Source organism: Dasypus novemcinctus, chromosome 17, assembly GCF_030445035.2.
Source record: "Dasypus novemcinctus isolate mDasNov1 chromosome 17, mDasNov1.1.hap2, whole genome shotgun sequence".
Lineage (NCBI taxonomy): Eukaryota > Metazoa > Chordata > Mammalia > Cingulata > Dasypodidae > Dasypus > Dasypus novemcinctus.
This window is the reverse complement of record NC_080689.1, coordinates 14096016-14122820: the sequence shown is the minus strand read 5'-3', so window position 1 is coordinate 14122820 and position 26805 is coordinate 14096016. Positions and strand designations below refer to the sequence as shown.

At 38.2% G+C, this 26805-nt stretch overlaps 2 protein-coding genes across 3 annotated transcripts in view; both read right to left on the bottom strand.

Moving 5' to 3' along the window:
• Positions 1-12308, bottom strand: part of LOC101433009 (sulfotransferase 1C3-like) — a 29811-nt gene extending 17503 nt beyond the window's left edge. The window contains exons 1-4 of the mRNA XM_012519615.3: positions 12294-12308; positions 12064-12226; positions 2007-2135; positions 1284-1381 (exon numbers count right to left, since the gene is read on the bottom strand). Coding sequence (XP_012375069.2) covers positions 1284-1381; positions 2007-2135; positions 12064-12226; positions 12294-12308 — 405 coding nt within the window. The remainder of the gene's footprint in view (positions 1-1283; positions 1382-2006; positions 2136-12063; positions 12227-12293) is intronic.
• A 53-nt stretch (positions 12309-12361) lies between these two features.
• LOC101434182 (interferon-induced transmembrane protein 3-like) lies at positions 12362-26666 on the bottom strand. Of its 2 annotated transcripts, none has more exons than XM_058278295.2 (2): positions 26465-26666; positions 12362-12997 (listed from the first exon to the last, which is right to left on the bottom strand). In XM_058278295.2, exon 2 carries the CDS (start codon positions 12985-12987, stop codon positions 12547-12549), a length of 441 nt encoding a protein of 146 aa, XP_058134278.1. In that variant the 5' UTR covers positions 12988-12997; positions 26465-26666; the 3' UTR covers positions 12362-12546. The 2 variants fall into 2 exon arrangements, with proteins under 2 accessions (XP_058134278.1, XP_004478465.1); XM_004478408.5 differs by lacking the exon at positions 26465-26666 and adding an exon at positions 25407-25572.
• Positions 26667-26805: the final 139 nt, after the last annotated feature.

The window sequence follows — 26805 nt, the reverse complement described above, 5'->3', positions numbered from 1 at the left end:
ATCAGCACAGAAAGCAATGACTATTTCCAGAGAGAGAGCACCCACAACTCACCAGGAACTCCAAATATGCTATTGGTAGCTTGGAAAGCAGGTCCTATAGTCCATCTCCCTTAGGTGTGCTACAGGGAGACTAGTTGATTTTTTGACTCCACCTTCTCTCAGACCAAGTTTCCTATCACAAGGCATTTAGGTAAATTGGGTTTTCTCAGCAGATTTGCCTCTCCTTTCTTCCCAGGCTCTCCCCAAGCCAGCTGGTATGCTCCTCCAAGTTCAAAAAAAAAAAGGGGGGGGGACCAGAAAATTGAACATGCACTCGTTTGGCCCCACTGCACCTCTCACCAAATCCCTTGCACTCATGGAGTCCATCCAAGACCGGAGGGCTAGGGTAATTCTGGACCTCAGGGAGTGCTGAATTCAGGAAAGGAAGTCTGGGATAGTGCACAATCAAGGTATGTGGGTCTGTGGAACATGGGCTATGAGGGCTTAGGGGATACCGCCCTGGGGACCACGTATCTGGGGAACATGGTCTTTGGGAACTCTGCCACACAACTGACAATTTTCAGGGAACACTGCAGCCACCAGCCCCAGTGTGGAGGGTCCACAGCTTCTGACCTCTGTGCTAGAAACTTGCAATTCTACCTTTAGCAAGCACTACTTCTGTCACAGTCTCTCCAAATTGACATCCAGACACCTCCTGACTTGCAAGCCCCCAAAACAACCTGATCAGACAAGATTCCAACCCTACTCAGCTGCTTCTTTGCAGGAGAGATTATGAGCTGCACTCACTCAGATGCCATCTTGCCCCGCCTCTCCCTACACATTTATTTTTGAGGCCATTAGAATATCCTCTTATAATTTACCATAGCTAAGCAAAAACTTTGTTTTTTTTTTTTTTTCATTTAGACAGTTCCTACCTGTTTAATTAGTTTTTCTGGTGAAGGGACTGATTCCTGGACCTTCCTCCTCTGCCATCAATAAGGTTTTTTAAAAACTTGTGTTTACACAGGAACATATTCTTTCTTCCTTCTACCCCAGCTATACTTCATACACACTTATTTGCTACATAACAGACCATATTTTGGAAGATTTGACCAAGGAATTAGGATCAAAGGAAAGAGAATGTTAGGAAACATAGCTGTCCAAAGATTCCACCTGATGCAATCCTTTATTTTAAGTACCTAAAGTCTAAGAAAAATAACAGATATGTCCCATTGAGAGATATTTTCTGTTACATAATTTATATCACAAAGCTTAGAGTATTTTGAAAAGCCAGTTCTTTTTACCTTGCACTTCTGTTTCCAGATGGATGGTGGTATTAGGTGTGAAGGAAGGTGAGTTTTTAATATTTGTGGTGAAGGCATTTCAATAGCTATATCCACACCTAGAAAAACAATTTACATTTTTCATTTTTGTTGTCATTCTTGAGAAATCCTCAAATTTTTATTTGTCTATAGAGTGATTTTATTTCATTTATTTCCCCTTGGAAATTACTGTATATTCATATGAAAGTGTACAACACTACTTCCTTCCTATTCTTCTCGTAAGCCTTTTCCTTTTTTTTTTTTTTTTTGGCTATTTGGACTTTCAGGAAAGGTCTTCAGCTCCCTTAATTAATTTTTGAATGTCCATAATTTGTTATGAAATGTACTCCTCCTACTCCGCTTCCACTTCTCTTCATTCTCCTCCTCCTTTTTCTTTGGCAATCATTCCCATACTTTTATAGTAGTTTAATACTGATTTCTGTTCCTTACACAAGGGGTAGAAAAAAACAAGGAGGAGCTTATTTGCCACTGGTTCATTGGGAAGGAAAAAGAAGATAAGTAGAAAGAATACCATGTTGGGAAGCTAGAGGCCACCAGCTAAAAATATTTGACCTCTTGGCCCATGCAAAGCAGGCCATGAGTAATAGACAGGCTAACTCTTTCTTCCACTGAATCTTCTTTCCAAGTCAGTGCACATTATTTTGTTATCTTTTAGCCAATTCAATGTTGTTGAATATTACTCACCATATTTTTCCTTATGGGGAAATGATATTTCAAGGAAAGGGTGTCTTTCTAAAGAGTTGGCTCGTTTACACTTTGCCACATCTCCATCATTTTGAATCATGTCTAAAATTTCCTGCATCCAGGTTGTACCTGAAAACATTAGAAGTAATTCTTTAATCTTAGTCAAATGGTCTTTCATTTTAAGTAACTGACTACATAGTTTGAAGAAAGACAGAAAGCAATATGAGAACACTTTGAAATTAGATTAATATTGTGGAGGCAAAAAGGAAAATTTTTGATATAAGGTCATTACAAAATTTCTTTGTGGTAGGACTTTGAGCAATTTTTCCAACTTTCATCTTGAAAAATATTAAACACACAGAAAACTAAGAAAATAGCATAAAGAGCACTCAAAACATTTTCAAATTTAAAAAATGATTTTGCTAAATTGGTTCTATCTAATCAATTGACTGGTCAATTGATCTAGCATCTATTTAGTTATTTTCTCTATCATTATATTTAGTTATGCTGTACTTTCAGTATGAGCACATAAAAATATCTGTTTGAAAGCATGTCATAAGAGGTTTTTCACATTGCAATATAAGATTTGTTTTATATCTATCCTTCTGCCAGTACCATGCTGTTTTGACAACCATAGTTTGTAGTAAGTTTTCTTTTCTTTTTAAAAATTTTTTTATTTTTATTTTTTAAAGATACTTAGTTTACATAAATGTTACATAAAAATATAGGGGGTTCCCATATGCCCTGCTCCCTGTACCTCCCACATTTTCCCACAGTAACATCCTTCATTAGTGTGGTACATACATTACAATTGATGAAAACACTTTGGAGCATTGCCACTAAGTATGGATTATAATTTACATAGTAGTTTACACTCTTTCCTGCACAATCCTGCAGGCCATGGCAAAACATGCAATAGCCTGTATCCATCACTGCAATATCATTCAGGACAAGTCCCAAGTCTCGAAAATGCCCCCATATTACACCTGTTTTTCCCTCTTCCTGTCCTCAGAACCTCCAGTGGCCACTGCCTCCACATCACTGACATAATTTCTTTTATTGCTAGAATCAAAATAAGTCTATAGTAGAATACCAGTAAGTCTACTTTAGTCCATGGTTCATTCCCCAATCCGGAGGATTCTGGGATGGTGCTCCCACTCTATTTCTAATTGGGAGGGGGCTGTGATCCTATAGGGCAGGTGGATAGGATTCTCTTGCTTGCAGTTGCAGACCCTCTCAGTTCCTTAGGATGGTCATTGTCCATTGTCATCTCCCTGTTAGTTGTCCTGGGTGAGTCCAATGAACTGGAGAGTAGGTGTGGCAACTCTGTTGAGATTCAGGGCACAGTTGGCACATGGACAGCAAAGATTTTAGTCTCTTGGACCTATACCTATCAACTCTACTAGTAATTATAGGCTCTAATAGAAGGGTCAGAAGAGCCATATTTAGGGAAACCACAACTGAGTCCAACTCTGTCACACTGGGGAGCATAAATTCCAAAGTAGGGCCCACTGGCAGAACACCAAACTCCTTAGCTATCTACCCAGCTATAGTGTCTGGATGTCTCCAGAGCCCTCAGGAGCCCTCTATTTGGGGTAGTATTCGCTTTGGCAGTCAAAGAGATCCTGACTGAGAAGTGCATAAGGGTAACCTCTGAAATGACCTCCCTACTCACTTTGAAGTCTCTTAGCCATATAAACTTATTTGTCTATACCTTTTCCCCCTTTTGGTCAAGGTCTTTTTTCCAGTTGCATTGCTAATTGGTACTTGGTAATAATCCCTTAGTACCAGGGAGTCTCATCTCCAAGAATCATATCTGACAATGGGGGAAAGGCATCACATCTACATGCTGAGTTTGGTTTAGAAAGAGGCCATATTTGAGGAACAATTGTTAATTTTCTAGTCTATCATTTCTTATCATATTTATTACGTGGATCTTATATAAAGAAGAACTTTCTTAAGCTGGTGACAAAGTACAATTGCTCTGAATTTTTCCTTATTTAGCCATTTTCAGAAAAAGGCAATGAATAATATTTATCCTTAATAGTGATAAACACATTTTTCTTTTTATTTCTGTTACCATCTCTCCAGACTCCTGGGTTTTTCAAGGTCAGCTTTGTTGTAGTATAAATTGCTTAGAATAGAATGGACCTGTTTAAAATGAAAATCTTGAATTTAAACATATATATGTATATATATATATAATCACAGTTGAAACATGGAACCTTGTACCCAATGGCAAGGAATCATCTCCCTTTTGATCTCTTGCCTCAGGCAATTGCTGATCTAGTTCCTGTCACTATAAATCAGTTTTGCACATTCTGGAATTTCATGTTAATGGAACCATACTCTTTGTGGCTGACTTTTACTCAACATAATGTTTTTGAGATTCATCTATGTTGTGTGCTTCTATAGTTCCTTCTTTTCATTGATGAGAACTACTAATTTTATGGATATGATATGATTTGTTTATTCATTCATGTCAATAGACATTTAGATTGTTTTTGGCTATTTTAAATAAAACTTCTATATATTCTTCTTCTATATATGTTTCCAGAGTTTTATAGAGTTAGTTTTTTTTTTGTCTTTATTTTTTTAATATTACATTAAAAAAATATGAGGTTCCCATATAGCCCCCACTCCCTTCCCCTCCCTCCTCCACCCATAACAACAATCTCCTCCATGATCATGAGACATTCATTGAATTTGGTGAATTCTAGAGTTAGTTTTGAACTCTGGTCCATTTCATGTTGTTTTTCTGTGAATGTTGTGAGGTAAGGCTCAATCATCTATCTGTATGCATTAATTTGATTGCTCAAATGGAACAGAAAGTCTTGAAGTCAGATAATATAATTCCTTCAACTGTACTTTGCTTTATCAAAAGTATTTTGGCTATTATAGGACAACTGCATTTTCATATAATTTAGAATCTATTTGTCAGTTTGTGATTGAGATTGCATTGATATAAAGTTCTGAATCTTTTAATCCAGGGAAATGGTATGCCTCTCCATTATTTAGGCCTTTAAAAATGTCTCCAGTAGTTTTCAGCATACCATCTTGCATGCCTTTTGCTAGATTTATTCATAAGTATTTTATATTTTTGATGCTGTAGTAGTTTGGCATTATTTATGAATTCCGAAAATAGTTTTTGGAATATGTTTGTAAACTGGTCTGTCAGAGGTATCACTTTTAACTGATTAAATTATGATTAAGACTTTGATTGGGCCACATCAGTAGGGCATTGAGTCCCTACCCTTGGTGGGCAGGGACTCACACAGAAAAGACATGGCAAAGGACAGATTTGAGAGTTTTTGAGCTGAAGCCTGGGAAGTAAGCACACAGAGGAGCAGAGCAACTGAGCCCATAGTGAAGCAAGCCCTGGGAAGAGAGGAACCAGGAAGCCTGAATGCTTCCAGACATTGGCAGCCATCTTGCTCCAACATGTGGCAATAGACTTTGGTGAGGGAAGTAACTTACACTTTATGGCCTGGTAACTATAAGCTTTTACCCCAAATAAATAACTCTTATAAAAGCCAACAGATTTCTGGTATTTTGCATCAGCACCCCTTTGGCTGACTAATACAGATGCTATTTATTATAAATGACATTTAAAAATTTAATGTTCTAAGTTTTTTTTGCTAGAATATTGAAATACAATAGATTTTTGCATATTGATTATGTATGTTGTGACCTTGTTAAATTTACTTATTAGGTCAATTAGTCATCTATTATATTCCTTAGTATTTTCCATATACATCATCATGCCATCTATAAAAAAAAAGTTTTACTTTTTGTCCAGTGTTTGGGCCTTTTATTTATTTTGCTTGCCTTTTTGCACTAGCTAGACCCTCCATTAAATACTGAATAGAAGTGGCAAGAATCAACATGCTTATCTCGTTTCTGATCTTAAAAGGAAAGCAATCCTTCACCATTAAATGATATTACCTGTGGATTTTTCATAGATGCCCCTTATCAGATAGAGGAAGTTCCCAATTTGGATTTAATTTTCTCTAATTTTTGAGCTACTTAGATTGAAAGCTTCAATTGTTTATTTTAGATCTCTCATATATCTACACATATAAATCTGCATACACACATATAAAATTAAAAATTAAGCAAAGCATTTCTCTTTAAGCACTGCTTTACTGCATCTCAAATTTTCAGTATGCTGTGTTTTCATTGTCATTTGACTCACAGTATTTTAATTTCTCTTACAGTCATATGCTATTTAGAATAGTGTTCTTTAATTTCTTAATATTTGTGGATTTCCAGATATCTTTTCACTATTGCTCTCTAATTTAATTTCATTTTGGTCAAAGGGCATGTTCAATAGAATTTCAATACTATTAGATTTATTTGAAAGCTTATTTTGAATCCTATCTTGTGGTCTATATTTTCAGTATCCCATTTTCACATGAAAAGAATGTGGGTTCTAGTGCTATTGTCTAGTGTTCTAAAAATACCAATTAATCCAAGTTATTTGATAATATTTTTAAAGTCTTCTCTATCTTTACTGATTTCTTATTTATTTGTTCTATGAATTACTGAGTGAAGAGTAATGAAATCTTTAATTGTAATTGTAGATTTATTTATTTCTTCTCTCAATTCTCACTCTTTTTGCTCTGTTATTAGGTATATACACATTTCTTTTTATCCCTGGTAATCATATTGGTTATGATATTGTATAGTCATTCTAGCTCATTTACAATTATTATTTTTATAGTATATATTTTTCTATCCTTTTACTTTCAGCCTATTATGTCTTTATATTTAAAGTAAATTTTAATAAAAGTTTAGGAAATTTATATTTAAGATAATTATCTGGATAATTGGTCTTCAGTCTACCATTTTGCTATTTGTTTTCTATTTTCTTATCTTTGTCCCTTTTTTTTTTTTAATATATATATATTTTTTTTATTCTTTTTTTTTTTATTGACTTTGTAATAATATTACATTAAAAATATATATGTGAGGTCCCATTCAACCCCACCCCCCCACCCCCCCACCCCCCCTTTCCCCCCCCAACAATACTCGTTCCCATCATCATGACACATCCATTGGATTTGGTAAGTACATCTTTGGGCACCTCTGCACCTCATAGACAATGGTCCACATCATGGCCCATACTCTCCTCCATTCCATCCAGTGGGCCCTGTGAGGATCCACGATGTCCGGTGATCACCCCCGAGGCGCCATCCAGGGCAGCTCCACGTCCCAAATACGCCCCCACCTCTCATCTCTTCCTGCCCTTCCCCATACCCATCGTCCACCATGTCCACTTTTCCCAATCCAATGCCACCTCTTCTATGTGTCTTTGTCCCTTTTTCTTTTTCTTTTTCTGCTCCGTTTTGGATTAATTGATTGCTCTGTATAATTCCATTTGGGTTTTTGGCAATACCTCTTTATTTTCTAGCAGGTGCTCCAGGATTTACAATATGCATCTTTATTTTATCATAGTCTATGTTGAAGTAACAATATATTCCTTCTTATCTGTAAGAAACTTAACAGTATACCTTGATTTCCCCTTCCCCACTCTATAATTTTTGCTTTAAGAGTTCAATTATCATTTTAAAAAATTGTCTGTCACATTTTATCACACAAGACCATTTCTAACATTCTTTTTTCCTTTGTGTCATATCCAAGATTTCATTTAGTATGAAAGTTTTCATACTGAAAAATTTCCTTAAACATTGCTTTAAAATGCAGTTCTGCTAGCAACATATATTCTCAGCTTTTGGTTGCCTGTAAAAGTCTTTATTTGGTCTTCATTTTTAGAGGATATTTTGCTAGGTAAATATAATTCTTGATTGAAAATTTTTATTAATTTTCTTTTTAAAGTTGCATTTATTGTCTTCTTATTTGCATTGTTTAAGGCCAGAGGTCTGTGGTTATTTTTTACTTTTCTTCCCCAAAAGCAGTATTTTCTTTTTATGGCTGCTTTTAAGATTTTCTCATTGCTTGTCAGCAATTTTATTGTGGTGAAGTGTGATGTTTTTGTTCATTTCCTGCTTAACGTTCACTGAGCATCTTGGATCTGTAGGTTTATGTTTTCAACAAATTTTGGTTATCATTTAAAAACTACTGTTTGTTTCTCCATCACTTTCTGGAAATCCAACTCAACTGCATGATTTTGTCCCAAAGGTCACTTTTTTCACTCTTTTTTTCTCTGTGTGCTTCAGTACAGAGAATATCTATTGCTGTATCTCTGTCATCTTTTCTTCTGCAGTGTAAAAACTGCTCTTAATCCCACCCAGTCAATTTTTCATTTTCGATATTGAAATTTTTAGCTCTCAAAGGTCTGGTTCTTTTTATTATCTCTCATTATATTCATATTTTCCACTTAAATATTTGGAATATAGTTACATATTTCAGCTGTTTTAACATCCGTGTCTGTTAATGCCATCTCTATAATTTCTGGATCTGTTCCTACTGACTGATATATATTTTTTTGCTTTTGAGCCAAAGGTGTCTTTGACTGATTTATACCTTTGTTAATGATAATATTTTCCTGTGGTTTGACATTTTGAGTAATTTTGAATGCTGGACATTGAAAATGTGAGGTTATTAAGTGTTAATTTTTTTTTTTTTTTTGCCTTCTTTTAGGGATTATGAGCAGTGAGCAGTTAGTCAGTTAAAGTACTTACGGATTAACCTTATCCTTGTAGAGCTACTTCTTTGTTATGGTGTATCAAGTGTTGCCTTTACTCTAAGGTAATTTGGCACTACTACTAAGCCATAACAATTTTAGGGTTTCTACTCACTATCCAGGGTGTTCACTGAGACCCTTCCATTCTACTGTGTATCAGTTGTTTACTGATGCTATAACAAACAACCACAGACTTATTGGTTTCAAACAGTATCTGCGTATACCAGTTTCATTCGGTGATAATTCTGGCAAGGGATGGTTGGATTCTCTGCCTAAGGTCTCACTTTTTATTTTGTAGTAAATAACAAAGGACATTTATAAAATACTTTAGAATTTACAACCTGCTTTCACATACCTTATTGATTAGACCATTGTAACATGTGCATCTACCCACTAGACTTATCCTAGCACAGTATGAGATTATATACTTAAACTTTACACAGGTAAGAGCCTCATATGGATAGCAACATAGAGATATTTGCCTCACCTTTATCAGGTTTGGGATGGGAAACCAAATTACTTCTTAAACATTTATAATTGAGGAAAGCAGTTTGTTTCACCCCTGAATATCACTTCATTTTTGATGCCTCACTGATTCTTCTATAAAACCTCATTTCCTCTGTCACTTCTTCTTCCTAGAGCCAAGAAGCAATTTGGCTCAAAAATATGGTTTCTCAAGAATTAAACTACAGTGAAACTCCTCTCTCCGTAAGACCACTTTTCACCCACAAAGTATCGGCTAGGGACCTTCTCATCTGGGGTTCAAAGTCCTCTTCCAGACTCACTGGTTGTCAAAAAACTTAGTTTCTTGTGGTTGTGGGACTGAGATACCCATTTCTTTTCCCAATGGTTCTCTTCATTTTCAAGCCAACAATCATATATTGAATCTTTTTTGTGGTCTGAATCTCTATGACTTTCACATCTTCCATGTCTCTTGGATATCTCTTCTGCTTTTAAGGGCTCATGTGATTCCATTGGGCCCACTCAGATAATCACCATAACCTAAGGGCAGCTCATTAGAAATTGTAATTATATCTTCAAAGTCCCTGCAATATCATTTAAGACAATTCCAAGTCCAAAAAATGCCCCCACATCACATCTCTTCTTCCTTCTCCCTGCCTTCAGCAAGTATCATGGCCACTTTCTCCACATCAATGCTGCAGTTTCTTCCATTACTAGTCACAATAGTTCTATAGTAGAATACCATTACATCCACTCTAATCCATATTTTATTCCTCCATCCTGTGGACCCTGGGATGGTGATGTCCACTCTACCTCTATATTGAGAGGGGGCTTAGATCCTGCATGGTTGATGGATGTGATTCTCCTGCTTGGAGTTGTAGGCACTCTCAGTTCCCTGGTGTGGTGGTTGACCATCTTCACTTCCCTGTTAGCTGACCTAGGTTAATCCAACGAACTGGAGAGTAGGAGTTACAACTCTGCTGAGGCTCAGGCCCCAGCTGGCCCATGGATAGTCAAGTCTTCTGGGCATACACCAACCCCAGTGCCAACCACAGATTCAGTAAAAGTGATGGAAGAGGCATGTGTAGAAAGGTCACATCTGAGTCCAACTCCCTCACACTCAGGAGCACAAATTCCAAAGTAGGGCCCACTGACAAGGCACTGAACTCCAGAGCCAACTGCCATGACTGTAGAACCTATGTATCTCTGTAGCCCTCAGGAACACCAGTACCTGGGGTTGTATCTACTTTGGCTGTCTCCGGGATCCTGCTTGCAGGGACAGATGCTGGACATTATATATCCTGCCATAACCCACTGAATGTACTGGGGGAGAGTGTAAACTACAAGGAAAACTATAATCCATGTTGTACAGCAATGCTCCGAAATGTATTCACCAAATGAAATGAATGTGCCACTCTGATGAAAGAGATTATTGATGTGGGAGAAGTGGGTTGGGTGGGGTGTGGGGTATATGGAAACCTCTTGTATTTTTTAATGTAACATTTTTCTGTGATCTATGTATCTTCAAAAACATACAATGAAAGAAAATAAATGCTAAAAAAAACCACCAAAGTCCCTTTGGGCATGCCACATAAGATAACCATATTATCGTAGGACTAAGGTCATTAGGGCCAACCACAGGCTGGTTGTAACACAAAAGACTCTCAGCTCTATGTGATCCCTGGGAATTATAGGAATTATTTGGCTGACAGTTTCCCATTAGTTTCATGCCTGACATCATGGAATTTCCCCCTATACTAGCGTAGTTTACTATTTGCAAAAGCCTCAACGCATCAGCTGTGCATACATCTGGAGTGCTTTCTTTGTGTAGCTTCCTTCTCTATGGTACTCTGCCCTGCAAATTCCAGCCATCTTAGCCTCCCAGAAACCTTATGTCTGGCTTTTCAACTTAGTGACTCTGTCATGCTTTGCTTATTTTCTCCCTTCTTGCATCGTGGTTCTGAAAGTATCTCCGGACTGAAGTGGACACAAGCTTTGTCCAATATCTGATAAAAAGTTGTTTCATATATTTTGTCCAGTATTCCATTTGTTTTTAGTTTGAGGAAAAGTCCAGTCTAATCCCTTCATGATGGCTAGTCAGTAGGTATTAGATGTTTTTTTTTAACCAAACAGTTACAAACATTATTCTCTTGGATGCTCAAACTGTCCCAGACTTTGCCAATGTGATCTCCTTTAAGCTGATCCTTATGTTTTTTCTGACATACCCTCATTAGTTTTTGAAAATTATTTGCTTTCTAGAAAACGAGTCTCACTTTTAAAATTTCCTGTCCAGGATGGGGATCAGCTATTCTTCAAAATCCTTAGTTGCTTTTGGTAGGAATTCTATTTGAAACCCACACTGTGGGCATTAGGTATGCTCATTGCGACTGGGATGTATTTGTTTCTAGGACTTTTCAGGGGACAAAGTTAGACATTTAGGTCATTTTTAACCAAGGTTAAATCTTTGTGTTTATTTGCATGAGTCTTGATTAGGCTAGAACAGAAGGTTCTTAGTTGACATCATTCAAGAACTTTGCGGAATTTGATAGTCGGTGTTTGAATAGCTGGGATGATGGCACAATATGTGGAGCATGGCACACTTGAGGGGTAAGGCTGCCCTGGCAGAAGCTTCACATTGAAAGAAACACTAAACCTATTTTAACTTGTTGACCCCATACTTTATCTAGTTGTATTGGTTCTCAAGTGAAGGCATTATCATCCGCATTCCCAAGGCATTTAGAAATGTGTTTCTGGTGATGAATAGAGAGTGTTATAGGTATTTTGCACCCTCGGGACCATAGATGCTAAATGTACTGCCATGCTAGTTTCAGGCCTGCAAAATTAAGAGTTATCCCACCCAAAATTCCAAGCATTCTTCATTGATCAATACATTGTACCTGAAAGTTTCATTCCCGATCTTGGAACAGTTTTATGTTTTAATACACTTACCTGACTTTGGGTAAGTTGCCAGAATTAGATCATCAGACTTGGCTTGGAAATTATAGATTTTATTCCACATTTCTTTTGATACTATTGGCAGAGGGACCCCATCAACGTCCAGTATATTCAGCAGTAATGACTTCTTTTCCAGAATCTGAGCTTTATCTGCATTCTATGCCATTGGGAATTTGAAACTGATATGGTCAGTCCTATTTAAAAGAAAATATTTCATGGCTCACAGTTAGGGTTATCATCTTAATTACTGCTATTAATTGGAATAATATAAATAAATAAAAGCTACCATATATAAAATTTTAACAATGTTTTTATTTATTATTTTTACCAGGACAACTTGGCTTTATTGTGTTCAGGCCTGGAGAGACCAAAGTCGAGGTAAAAAGGGGTGTGGAGGGGGCGGGGTCGACACCCCAGATAGCAGGGCCAGCAGAGGAGGAGGCGGGGCGGGGCTTGGGGCGGGGCCAAGGGCAGCTTCTAGTAGTCTCCGAGGTCCTTTATATACTGCGGAATAAGCTGGACGTTTATCAGGGAGCCAGTGACCAGCAGCACGATCAGCACGATGGTCAGCAGGAGGCTGGAGATCAGAGTGCAGATGTTCAGGCACTTGGCGGTGGAGGCGTAGGTCTGGGCCCCTGACACGTCACCCACCATCTTCCGGTCCCTGGACTTCACGGAGTAGGCGAAGGCCACGAACCCCAGGCAGCACCAATTCATGAAGAGCGTGTTGAAGAGCGACCAGACGACGTGGTCGGACATGCAGGTGTCGCCGTGGATGTTGATGACGGTGGTGGACACCGGGGCCTCGCCGTGGGGGGGCCCCAGCACGGTCACCTCGTGCTCCTCCTTCAGCATCTCGTAGGTGGTGGGGAGGCCGGCGCTGGCGCGGGTGAACACGGTCTGGAACGAGCGGCTCATGCTGCCGGGTCTGCGGCCGGAGGGTTTTTGCACAAGATACTTTATGTAATTATTTCATTTACTCTTCACAACAACCACATAAAATAGAGACTATTATAATTTCTGTTTTTAAATGAGGTAACTTGAGATCTTGATAAATTAAGTAATTTGATAAACATTATTAAACAACTAGTAATTGTTGGAACTGAAATTTAAACCCAAATAATCTGTTTCCTAATCCATGTTACCTCTTGAATTAGTATCTAAAATAATACTTATTCATCATAATTATATATTGCTTCATAATTTTCAAAATGTTATATTGCATAATTATTGTGTAGTTAGAAATATGGCTGTTATCTTTAAGAAAAAAGCAGTGGTTTAAGGGACATTCTAGGGGTGACTTTCTTGTTGTAATTTCTATAGTGAATCTTCAAAAAATAGGCCTTTCCAGTGGTCATAGTTCAAAATATGAAAGGAAGTGCACAATGAGTTCTCACTGATTGTTCTATTTCAAGTCTAGAACTACAGGGCTTTGCCCAACCACCTTGATCTTATAGTTGTATCACCTTAATCTCATGCCAAAAGGTATGAATCTTGATAACTCTAGCATAATCCTCATTTGCTTTCTTCAGCAGTGCACAAACTCAGAATAACAATACTAGCTCTACTGCCAATAATATAACTGAAAATAGTTTGACTTTACAAGACATTTATTTAATATTCAAGACTTAATTTCTTCCTCTTGTTACTCTGCCTCCTTAAAAACCTTATGTGTGATGACTTACAGTTGAGTTATGCCAAAATACCAAGGAACAGATAATCTTGATTTTATAAACGTTGTTCCAATAAGTTGAAAAATATTGAAAGCTCCTTTTACAAGGCTAAAAGTTGCTTCAAAATCAGTTCATTTATAAACACATAGTAATCCTAAATAAAATTTTAGTCAAATAATTCAATAAAAGTAACATAAATAATTACATAAAGTGAGACGAATATCATGGAAATGGAAGCACTATGTATTAGCATAATGTAAAGCTGGAACACAAACCACATGAGGGGTGTGAATGGGATCAGGGAAATTTTGCTGAAGGAAGTGACATTTGGAGTGAAATTTGAAGAATGAATGTTTTATCCAGATCATGGGAGGAGAGGAGGAAACAGGTTCCACTAAAGAAATGTAGCTAGTGCTCATGGAAATAAAGCAGTTCAGTTTGGCTGCAGCGTTGTCTGGATAGGGGGCCAAGAGGAGCCTGATAGAACAATTTTAGGAAATAGCTGAATAAAGTTATCAAATGTCAAAAATAAAAACTCCTATGCTGATTCTGCCAGGAAAAGCAAGTATTTTTTTCCTTTTTTTAGGTGGCATTGTTATATCACTGTATCTTTTTTTTTAATTTAAAAAATTATTTATATCAATTTTACAAGTTACTCAATTAACATCTTCAATAAGAGTAAATCTACTTTGGTCCATGGGTACAACCCCCCCCACCCCCCCGCTCATTTTTGTTCATTCTTCAGTCTTGAGGGGTTTTGAATGATGATGTCTTCTCTGACTACTTAGGGCTGAGAAGGGATACATTATGGGACAGAGAAATGGAATTGTATCCTTTGCAGTTGAAGATACTCTCAGTTTTGGGGTAGGGTTGGTCCATCTTCATCATTTTGTTGGTTATCCAGAACAGGCCTGAAGAGTTGGAGAATAGGAATTGACTGCATATGTGCTAAATTTCAGGACTCAACCAACATAAGAACAATCTGAAGACTTTTAGTCTCTGAGAACTCTACTTAACTGGTAAATTGAAAATTATAGGTTCAGATAAAAGGAGTAGAAGAGTTATGATTAAGGAATTTATAAATGTGTATATCTATGTTATAGTGAGAATATAGATTTACATATATTCCCAGATAGGGCTTGCTGAGGGGGTGTTGATTTCATGAGATCATATGGCTTGCCTATGGTGTCTGGCCATCCCTAGGGGAAATCCTGCTACTTTCTCAAATAATATGGAGAAGCAAGTCTTTCTAAAAATCTTATTGTTATGTTTTTTTTTAAAGATACATGGATCACACAAAATGTTACATTAAAAAATGTAAGAGGTTCCCATTTACTCTGCTCCTACACTCCCCACTCCCCCACATTGACAACTTCTTTCATTAATGCGGTACATTCATTTCATTTGATGAGTAAATTTTGGAGTGTTTCTATATAACATGGATTATAGTTGATGTTGTAGTTTACACTCTCTCCCAGTCTATTCAGGGGGTTATGTTAGGATATATAGTGTCCTGCATCTGTCCCTGCAATATCATTGAGAGCAAATCCAAGTCCGTAAAATGCCCCAATATCACACCTCTTTTCCCCCTCCCTGCCTTCAGCAACTCCTGTGGCCACTGTGTTCACATCAATGATATAATTTCTACCATTCCTAGAGTCACAATGTTTCTATAGTAGAATACCAGTAAATTCACTGTAATCCATATTGTATTCCTCCATCCTGAAGACCCTGGGATGGGTCCACCTCTAAATCAAGAGTGACCTTAGATCCCACATGGCTGATGGATGGCATTCTGCTTGCAGCAGTAGACTCTGTTGGTTCCCTGATGTGGTGGTTGGCCATCCTCACCTCCCTGCTAGCTGATCCGGATAAGTCCAATGAACTGGAGAGTATGTGTTGCAACTCTGCTGAGGCTTAGGACCCAGGAACATAGATAGTCCAGTCATTCAAGTCTCATGAGCATACACCAGCCCCAGCACCAACCACAGGTTCAGTATAAGTGACAGAAGTGGCATGCATATAGAGGTTACATCTGCATCCCACTCCATCACACTCAGGAGCACAAATTCCAAAGCAGGGCCCACAGGCAAGGCACTGAATTCCACAGCCATCTGTCATCACTGTAGGGCCTGGGTGTCTCTGTAGCCCTCAGAAGCACCACTACCTGAGGTTGTATCTACTTTGACTGTCTCTGAAATCCTGCTGAGGTGTGTGTAAGTGAGACCCCTCTAATGACTTCCCAACTCATTTTGAAGTCTCTTAGCCATATAAACTCATTTGTCTTTACCATTGCCTCCTTTTATTCAAGGTGTTTTTCTAGTTGCATCACCAGCTGGTGCTTGGTGGTAATCCCTCTGTGCCAGGGAGGCTCATCCCTGGGAGTCATGTCTCATGCTGGGAGGAAGGTAATGCATTTACATGTTGAGTTTGACTTAGAGAGTGGCCATATTTGAACAACATGGAGGCTCTCAGGAGGTAGCTCTTAGGCTCTAGGCCTAGTTGAAATTTCAAGCACACAGTTTCATAAGTATAGTCATCAGTGTCAAGGGCTCATTATTGGACCTTCTTTTTTCACTGTTCTTTGCCCTTGTACTTGGGAGATTGTTCCTGCTCCATTGGGGAGTGTGACAGAGTTTCCCAGAATGGGAACACAGCACTCCCTCAGTTGTGGTCTGAAACTCTAGCCCCTATGTCAACACCCAACAAACATCTGAACATATCGGGAGAACTCTCTCCCACCCATGCATCCTTCATCAATAACACACATATCAGTGCTCCTGCCCTGCCATAGTTGAACCCTTCTGTGATCCAAAACTCCTTCAAAATTGAAGTCTAATATATTGCCAAATTAAATTAATAGGAAAACAAGATAGGTTTAAAGATTAGAAATAGAATATATAATTATTTAGAAAATAAAATAGAGTAAAAAATAAACTGAGGTTTTAAAAAAATGAAAATACCATAAGAAAAATGTTTTTGACATTTTGCCTTTCATTTCTATAATAGGTATTGCCCTGTATGTGAAGCAAGTCTTTTATGAGGAGGAAAAGTTAGGCTGGTCTTAGATTTTCTTTTCCAATACCTAATTGCAGAAGACAGTGGAACATTGTCTACAGAATGTTAAAAGAAAAAGTATAGCTGAAGAATTTTTATACAGCTTCCTTGCATTTCAAATACAAAGGAAACAGACAAAATGATTAAGCTTATAAAAATTTGGAAATTCATTCTTTGGTCTTTCTTGAAAAACCAACAAAACTATTTGATGTGGAAATCTAGTCAGTCAGACATGAATCATTTTAAAATTGGGTATGGTGACTCCATGGTGAAAAGACAAAGGTTGATGAGCATTAGTCCATTTAAATAGAGATTCAAGGCTGAATAACTATAAGAATTATGATTAAAAGGCTAAAATTATATACAATTGTAAAAGCAATAATTTAGCCCAAAAAATTTAACAACAAAAATGAGTGTGTAATTTAAAAGAAACATCACTCAAATTGTTTAATGTTTCCTATAATCTTGTTTCTTAACTTTACTGGGTATCTTGAGAATAATTATTGTTCATGGTGATGAACTTTTACTCAAAGTTCAGCAATTCCTCTAATTTCGATTTAATAATAAATTATATATATATGTATTATGTTTTATAGAAATTCTATGCTCACTATTTTGATCTTTTTGTTTATGAATTTATCTAGAATTTTCTAATGACATGCTCTTGGCCATTCTTTTACTGTCATCACTATTTAATAGAGTTGATTTCACTTTCCTTATTGAAACCTAGATTTAATTGGATTCTTGGGCAAAATTCTCTTGTACTTTTATGCCTACCCCTCAACCAAAGTTTCTTAGTTTCTTTGCTGATTTTCTTCCTGACCTTCAAACATTTAAGTGCCTAGGTGCTCAGTACTAAATATCTTCTGAAATCTGCATTCTTATAGCCAATTGCCTACTTGGAAACCTATTTGAATGTGCAATAGGCATGTCAAGTTTAACATAGTTAAATTAAACTCCTGATTTCCATACCCTGCTTCCGCTATTCCTTTTTCATCTTTGCCATGTTGATAAGTATCAACTTTGTACTTTCTGTTGCTCATGCCAAAAATCTTGGCATCATCCTGATTCCTCTCTTTTGTACACACTCTAAATCCAATCCATTTTCAAATTCTGTTGACTCTACCTACAAAATTCTCAGCAACAAAAGAAGTCTAGACTCAGACTGAGAATTAAACTCACAAGACACAGTAGGTTTTCCAAGCACCAAGTGCTTCTCCTTTGAGAAACAACATAGGATTTGGCACACACAGCTACAGCACAGTCTTGTGTTTTCTTTTTTTTTTTTTTTTTTTTTTTAGTCTTGTGTTTTCTTGATGAGGCTTCTAGTGGCCCGTCAGTAAGCATGGACGCTTTGATTGTCATGGGAAATGGCGCTGAGGGTATAGGTGTACACCACTTAAACTTAGTGACACCATCCCTTATAAGGGATCCCTCAGCTTTAACACTTGGCTAATCATTTATCCCCATTCTCCAGTGTAGCAGCATCTCATGAATTACAAGTTATGCAATAAACAATACTGAAACCAGTTATAATGTGTTCTCATAATATATGGAGACCTTAGCAGAACCTTTATTTGCCTGGATCTGATATATTTCTATGTTTTCTTTAACTTTATGCTGCAGGGAGTTTGAGTAGTGATCAAATCCTCAGGTGTCTCTTGGACTGAAGGATGATTTATATCTACTTCTTTATTCTTTCTTTTCAAAAATCTATTCAAAATATTTTTTACATATCACCACCCTGGTTGCTTCCCATCAAATCTCCATGATCTCTCCCCAATATTAGTGGAATAGCCTCAAGACTCATTGCCCTGTTCCCACCCTTGCTCTCTTATAGTATATTCTTCATAGAGCAATCAGAATATCTTTACCAATTATTAAGATATATAATAATCAGTGATTTGTATACAACCTTCTGGTGACTTCCACTCTCAAAGTAAACGCCAAGGCCTTCATGGTGCCTGTGAGGCCTGCATGCTGTGGCTCCCTAATCTCTCTGACCTCATTTTGTAAATTTCCCCTTTGCTTACTTTGCCACAGCCACATTGGCCTTGAAAACTCTGCTCTCAAATAGCCCCACTTCCTTTAGTCTCTGATTAGATATCTTCTGTTTTTTCCAGAGAGTCCTTCCATGAACACATATCTAAAGTAGTAACCCCCTCTTCATTCTGCTTTATATTTTCTCCATAGTAATTGTTTCCATTTGACCTCTCACCATATTTATTTGTTAATTTGTTTATTGCTAACATAAACTGCATGAGGGCAGCGACTTGCTTTTATTCTCTGCCACGCCTAATCTCTAGTGCCCAAACAGTATCTAACTCATAGTAAGAATTTACTAAATTGTTGCTGAATAAAGGAATTTATCTATTTCAATATCTCCTGCTAGCTCTCTACACACTTAAGAGAAGTGTGGACTACAATGTGTACCACTGTCCATGTGGTGCAGTGATGCACCAGAATGTATTCTCCAGGGGCAGTGGATGTGCCACAATAATGGAAAAAGTTGTTGATGTTTGAGGGGTGGGGTAGGTGGGGTGGGGGGTATATGGGGATCTTACATTTTTTGAATGTAGTATTTGGAAGAAAATAAAGAAGAAAATAAAAACAAACAAAAGAGAAGTAGCATCCAGTAAAGCTGCTGAGATTGAGGACCTTCAGTTGTTCCATGCTGTATCCCCTTCTTTCGATGGCCACCAGATGGCGTGCTCTTTCTGTTAAACTTTCGAAAGGGTATGAATCTGGCATTTGTTGGTTAAGGTTTTTGTGTACAGTCAGCTAGATTCGGGTTCAAATATCAGGTGGATTTCTTTTAGTTCATTTTTAAATTTTCTAAGACTAACTTACCTCATCTGTAACTCAAAATATTGCACGAGAAAATGATATAAGGAAGTTAGCATAATACTGCCACATAGCAAACGTTAAACATGATACTTTGTACTGAGTAATTGTTATTATTGTTTTTGTTTTTGTTGATAATATTAATCTCAGCCAGGCAGCAGGAGGCAAAAAGGTGATGTGTGTGGAAAAACATCTTATCATAAAATCTGAAACAATAGAAGAGACAAATGGAATAGTTGATAGATATATTAATAGTGTAGAGTGTGGGGGGGATGCTCTTAGAAAATTTGGAACTTAATCACAGAGGCGTAACAGCAGATTTGAAGTTGAGGAAATTAAGAAAACAATGAAATTAAGAAGAAATGGCATGGAAAGTATAGAGAGTCTTCCATATCTGTGCACTGGTTCGATTATTTTTTCTAGCCTATCCTTTCACTAAGGGTGCATATCTTTGCAAAATTCTAACAAAATATAGGGGCTTCAATTCTAACTTCTGAATTCCTATGTCCACATGGTCATTAAAACCCAAGGCTTCATCCTTGCTATTCAAAGCAGGCACCTGGAGGGTGTTAGAAAATGAGGACCCTTGCTTGGCTTGGGCCAGATTTACTAAATCACAATCCACATTTTAACAAGATGCTTGGGGAGTTCTGCTGTTTTATGTGCTGGAGACAAGTACTTACTGGGAGTCCCCATCCGATGCCCTTTTTATACTTGCCATTCTGGTTTTCATTTTTGTTTTTTGTAACTGGCAATTTGGGATTGCTTTCTTTCTTTTTTTCTTTCTTTTTTTTCTATTGAACTTAGCTATTCATTTCAAGGATATTTAAATGACAAGATTATCTTAAAGAGATATTCCCAGAAGTTCTAGGTGTTTGCCGTGGGAGCTTGTTCAGATAATCTATATTGTCGAATTGGAGGAGAGAGAAGTCCACTTTTCTTTTCCTTAAGCATTTCTTTCCTACTTATTTAACAAGTATCTATACTTGGTCAGGCACTGGATTAACATCTGAGAATACAAATTGTAAGGGAGAGGACTGTTAGGAGAAATTTGAGTAAGTCTCCCCAGATCCTCTTTTGTTAAATGTAATAACTGTTATTCTCATAGGAAAGAGATGGTGTGGCTCATAGGCTGTGAGAAATGTTATTGTAATTTTAAAGGATGAATGTATACCATTGTCTGTGTGCCTTTCTAGGAAAAAGTAAATAGCAATATGGGCAGAGATTGCCTGCAAATCTGTTGAAGATCTCTATTTGTAGAGAGATTCTCTGGCTGACTTTCAATATTTTTATTTAGTAAAGTGAATAGTGATTGGGACTTCATGTGCTAACAATCTTTGCTCTGGCCAAGTGATTGAAGAGGTCACAATACTTCAAATCCCCATCCTTGGAAAAGTTGTTAAATTGTACCTACAGAGTATTTAGTCTGCATGTGTCCCTCACTCCCTGGCCAAGTCGGCCAAGTCAGCTGAGGTAGAGGGTTATAAAATGTATGGGCAATAGCTGACCAACCTTTGCTAAAGTGACTTTTATAAGGAACAACAGTGAAAACCCTATGTTTGTTCTCTGCTTGGTATCATAAAAATTCATTTCATTCAGTGAAAAGAATAAAAGTAAGACCTATTCTAGAGAAGGGAATCAGTTTCAAATATGGCAGATTCCAGGACAAAGCTTCTTTTATTCAATTGTTTTCTTTTTTAATTTTAAAAGAAGCTTTAGATTACATAAATGTTACGTAAAATATATAGAGGATCCCCATATACCCCACTCCCTTCCCTCCCCCTCCCACACTTTCCCACATTAACAACATCCTTGATTAATGTGGTACATTTATTACAAGTGATGAACCCATATTGATGCATTACTACTGACCATGGACTACAGTTTACACTCTGTCCTGCACAATTATTAAGTTATGACAAAATACACAATGGCCTGTATCCATCACTGCAATGTCCTGCAGGACAAATCCAATGTCCCCAAAATAGCCCTGTATTACATTTATTCTTCCCTCTTGCATCTCTCAGAACCTCTGGTGGCTACTCCCTTTACATTAATGATAAAAATTCTTCCATTGCTAGAATAATAGTAAGTCTATAATAGAATAATAATAAGTCCATTGTTCATTCCCCATTCTTGAGGATTCTGGGATGGTGATGTCCAATCTACTTCTAAATGAGAGGGGGCTTAGATCCCATGGAGCAGATGGATGGAGCTACCTTGCTTGCAGTTTCAACACTCTCTATTCCTTGGGATGGGTGTTGTAGGACAAAGCTTCTTAATTTTAGTGAGCCAGGAACTCTTCAGTAGTCTGGTCAAACCTAGGGACTCCTAATCAAAATGATGCTTTTCAATGCCTAATATAAAATGTACAGCATCTCAAAGAAAATGAAGTAAAATATAATTTTCAAAATATTACAAAACCAAATGTGTTAAACATAGAAATCTAAATGCTTCTTTATTAAGACTTTAAAAAATAATAAGATCTAGCAGAGGATTGATTAAAACTAACATAATTTATAAATAATTATGAGTATAAATGGTATTTTAAAAAAATATTTATTTTTCTTCCTGCCCCCCCCCCCCAATTGTCTGCTCTCTTTCTCCATTTGCTGTGTGTTCTTCTGGGTCTGCTTGTATTCTCATTAGGTGGTTCTGTGAACTGATCCTGGGACCTTCCAGAGTGGGAGAGAGGTGATCAGTCTCTTGTGCCAACTTAGCTCCCTGTTCTGCTACATCTTCTTATTGTATCTACTCTGTGTCCCTTGTTGTGTCATCTTGCTGCGCCAGCTCTCCACTTTGGCCGGCACTCCTGCATGGGGCAGCATTCCTATGCTGGGCAGCACTCCCGCGTGGGCCAGCTTACCATGCGGGCCACTTGCCTTGCACTCTGCGTGTGCCAGTTCTCCACACAGGTCAGCTTGCCCTGACCAGGAGGCCCTGGGCATTGAACCCTGGACCTCCTATATGGTAGATGGGAGCCCAACTGCTTGACCCACATCCGTTTCCCTATAAATGGTATTTTACAACTGTAATGTGATAAGAAAAAGCTGTGGTTTCTATTCAATTTGAGATAAAGTCACAGGTACTGCTAATAATACATTCATAATGAAGGGAATGCTAAATTTTAATCAGAGGTTAGTGAAAATCAAGATAGAATTTTTAACTTATCCATATTTATGGGCTCCCCTGAAAAATATTCATGGTCCTCTAAGTCAAAAGCACACCAGATACACAATATCAAATATAAAGATGACATGAATGAGAAAGGTATTATATATATATGGTACTATGGAAATAAATTCAAAGTCACTTAAGGAAGTGAGCTGTAAATGGTATTGAAAGACATATAAAAGTTAAGTTTGTAGAGGACAGCATTTTTATTTGGAACACCAAAAGTTTTGCTGCGTGGAAGCTGATCACTTACAAAAGCAGAAGCAACATTGGGCTTTATGAGCTGGTAAATGATTTTTATAGACATGAAGAAGGAATTTAGCTTGAGTCCCACTGACTGGATGGGGGTTTGCCCATCTTGTGGGGTGAGATTAAGGCAATCAGGCCTTTATTTTATATTGGGTCAAACATAACTAACAAGAGGCTTTATTGGTTACCTGGGTTGGCCACTTTGCTATGGTTTTAAATTTTTAAAGATTTCAAGAAGAAACTCAATAGAGAGTTCAAAGTTTGTTTTGTTTTCTTTTCTTTTTGGCTCTGGGGTGTCCTCAGGGCTTTCTCTATATAATTTTATTAGTAGTAATTTCTGAGCTGGGACTGAAAGGAAGAAAGTAGGAGACAGTGGTCCAATGTGAGAGGAGTTTATATACACAAGTGTGCAAGGATGGGGTGGGAGGGGATTTGAAGTGTTCTATTTTGGACATGTTGAGTGCCCTACAGGAGGATAAACAGACATACTAGAGCATTTCCTGAATATTAGGAGGTTGTATTGGCCGGGAGACGCTGATTGGGGAATCACCAGGGCTGAAATGGGAGCTGATGTGATAGGGGTGGAAAAAATGGTCAGGAGTCTTTGTGGAATCAGCAAAACAGAGGGTTTAAAGAGAGGGAGAGGATCCCCGGGAGGAAATTGACCTGGAACAATTAGAGGGGAGGAAGGCAAGAAAGAGTAACATCATTGAAGTGGTATCATGATGCTAAGTGAAGAGGAAGCTCACAAAACTGGGAGTGTTTAGAAGAACCTGAACTTTTAGAGAAGTTGAAAGATAAGACTAACTTTAGTTACTCTGTTAGGACTTGCCTGCAATGAAACAATCCCTTGTCCTTTGGTTGTGAACTCATTTGTAAATAGGGTCTTTGAAAATGATTTAAAAATAAGTTTAGTTTCAGGATAAGTGACTTACAAAGTCTGGGGTTAGAAGTAGATCTTCTGGCTTGGCGGACCCTGAGGCATTGCTCTTGCAATGGAGCAGTTGGGAAGATCTTCAGAGGTTTTGGCAGCAGAGCCCTGTCCTAATTTGGACCCGATCTATCTATCCCACCCTTCTGCCTCCCCAGTTTTTCCTCACACATGACTCCAAGCCCAAACTCTGGCTTGAATGGGGATCTATCCCCTTGAGTGCAGTTCTCCTCAAGCTGCTTGGAGGCCCAAGGAGCTGTATGGCAGGTGGGCAAGCCCAGAAGCTCAAAGGGGTAAACCTGAGCTCCAAGAAGAAAAGGGTTTCTCTGGAAAGAAACCTCTTGGAATAAGAGCTTGCTGGAGCTCTCTTACCAGCCCAGTTGTGTTGTTTTTGGTCACTGTTCAGGGCCTTCCCCTGTCTGGCCTGCCCCAAGCTAGTTTGATGTCCTTCCCTCTAGGAGGCTTCACGGAAGATTTTATGTAGAACAGAGCTGAATAGGAAGTGGACTTGGCCCAGTGGTTAGGGCGTCCGTCTACCACAGGGGAGGTACTCGGTTCAAACCCTGGGCCTCCTTGACCCATGTGGAGCTGGCCCATGTGCAGTGCTGATGCGGGCAAGGAGTGCCCTGCCACTCAGGGGTGTCCCCCGCGTAGGGGAGCCCCACTCTCAAGGAGTGTGCCCCATAAGGAGAGGAGCCCAGCACGAACGAACGTGCTGCCTGCCCAAGAATGTCACCGCATGGAGAGCTGACACAAAAAGATGATGCAACAAAAAGAAACACAGATTCCCATGCTGCTGACAACAACAGAAATGAACAAAGAACATGCAGGAAATAGACACAGAGAACAGACAACAGGGGTGGGGGGGAGAAGGAGAGAGAAATAAATAAATCTTAAAAAAAAAAACAGAGCTGAAGTCTTGGTTGTTTATTTGAATATATACAAAGCATGTGATATTGAAAGTTGTTCCCAAATTATGAAATAGCCATTCAGAAAAAATGCATTACAAAATTAATATGCAGCTCTGCTTTTTTGGCATTTTCTCTAACCTGATACTTGCTTCACATGGATTTTCTAATTCTACTTCAGAAGGGGATGTTATAATTCACAGTCATACTATCTGTTGACAGGAGCCTTCAGATGGTCTCTGAAGCCATCCTTGATTATTGTCAGGTGTCCCAACCTGCCCTAATGAATATCCCTACTAAGTCATTAAACTTTTTTCTTCAAATCAGGCTATTTTGCTTACTAACATTATTAACAACACAAAAGCATTAACTTATTAAATGTATAATTGGTATAAAGCTCTTTACTGAAATTCTTATATTTAATTCTTACAATAACTATATGAAATTACTGCCCATTTCTCAAATAAGGAATCTGAGATTTAGAACATTGAAGCCATTCACCTGATAAGTGATAAAGCTGAGATTTCAATCCTGGTCCGTCTGCCTCATGAGGTTTAACTCTAAATGGCTATGCAGGATTCCCCTTGTAGAAGAGTGAAGGCCACCTTCCTGCTGGTAGCTTCTCTATTCTGCTTGGCACAGCCCAATGATATTATAAAACATGACTGTTTTAGTTTGCCAAAGGGCTGCCCATGCAAATTACCAGAAATGGGCTGGCTTTTCTAAAGGGGATTTATTTGAGGAAAGAGCTTACAGTTCCAAGGCCATGAGGTAGTTTCTCATCATAGTCAACAACTACTGTTGATTCTTTTGTGGCATGTGGCAAAGCGAGTTGACCGCCGATCACTGTTGAGGTCTCAGCCTACCTTTGCAGACTCACCTTCTCCTCCTGAGCTGCTCTGTGGGCCCAGTGCCCTGGGGCTTTGTGCTTAACCAATCCTCTAGTCCTCTCACACATGGCAGGATTAAACATGCTGGCTTCCTTTTCCTGTGTATATGTCTCTCTGTGTTTCCGTTTATATCAGACCCAGCAAGGGGACAGAGACCCAACCTGAATCCTGCATCACTGATGTAGTTCTTTCAAAAGCCCTGAAACGATCTTATCAAGCAATCTAATCAAAGGACCCTCAACCGAATTTAATGCCAAGAGTTTCACACCCACGGGAATAGAAGAGTTTACAAACATGATGTTCTTCTTTTGGGGATTCATAAAATAATTTCAAACTGCTACACTGACCATCCTTTAGCATCTCCTTTCAGCTCATTAAAAAACATCACCTCAGTAATGTTAAATTTCTCTTTAAAGGTATTTCCTTAGAAGGACCCAAGACCTGATGAAGGCATGCAAGGCATTCCAGATGGTGCCTCATGTGGTTTTTTACTATAGGCAGAATTAAAGCATTTTATTTAGAGCCCTCAAGTGCTGACAGCAATCTGAAGGCTCCAAACCCTAAGCGTTAATTTTTTTTTTTTTAGTGATTATATGTGCCCTATTTTCCCAAGCCCTTTTGGTCATCAAGGTACTAGAGCAAGATTTTTCAAAAGCTGACAATGCCTACCTGATGAATTCAGAGCCAGAAGAAGGAGCACACTGATGTTCACCAAAATTTGGTTTGTGAAAACTCAGAACCAAGTCCTGGAGGCACTAAGCACAGCAACGCCAAACTTGACTGGGGTCTAAGTTTAGAACCAAAAAGTCTGACTTGGGCTAGATATGTTTGGAGGGTTGGTAGGTGAGGAACTAGTAAGGAAAGTTCCCGAATGACTTCCTAGGAACTTATAAAGCCAGAGGGTGCAGAGGGTGGGTGGTGCATCTGCCTAGTTTTTCTCAGGTGGCGTTTGAAAACAACCATAGAGTATGAAGGAGCAGGTTAACAGGGGTGAAAAAAAGTCAATAACC

Excerpts from the sequence above, each read along its gene's own strand:
- LOC101434182 (XM_058278295.2), bottom strand. The coding sequence starts at position 12,987 with ATGAGCCGCTCGTTCCAGACCGTGTTCACCCGCGCCAGCGCCGGCCTC.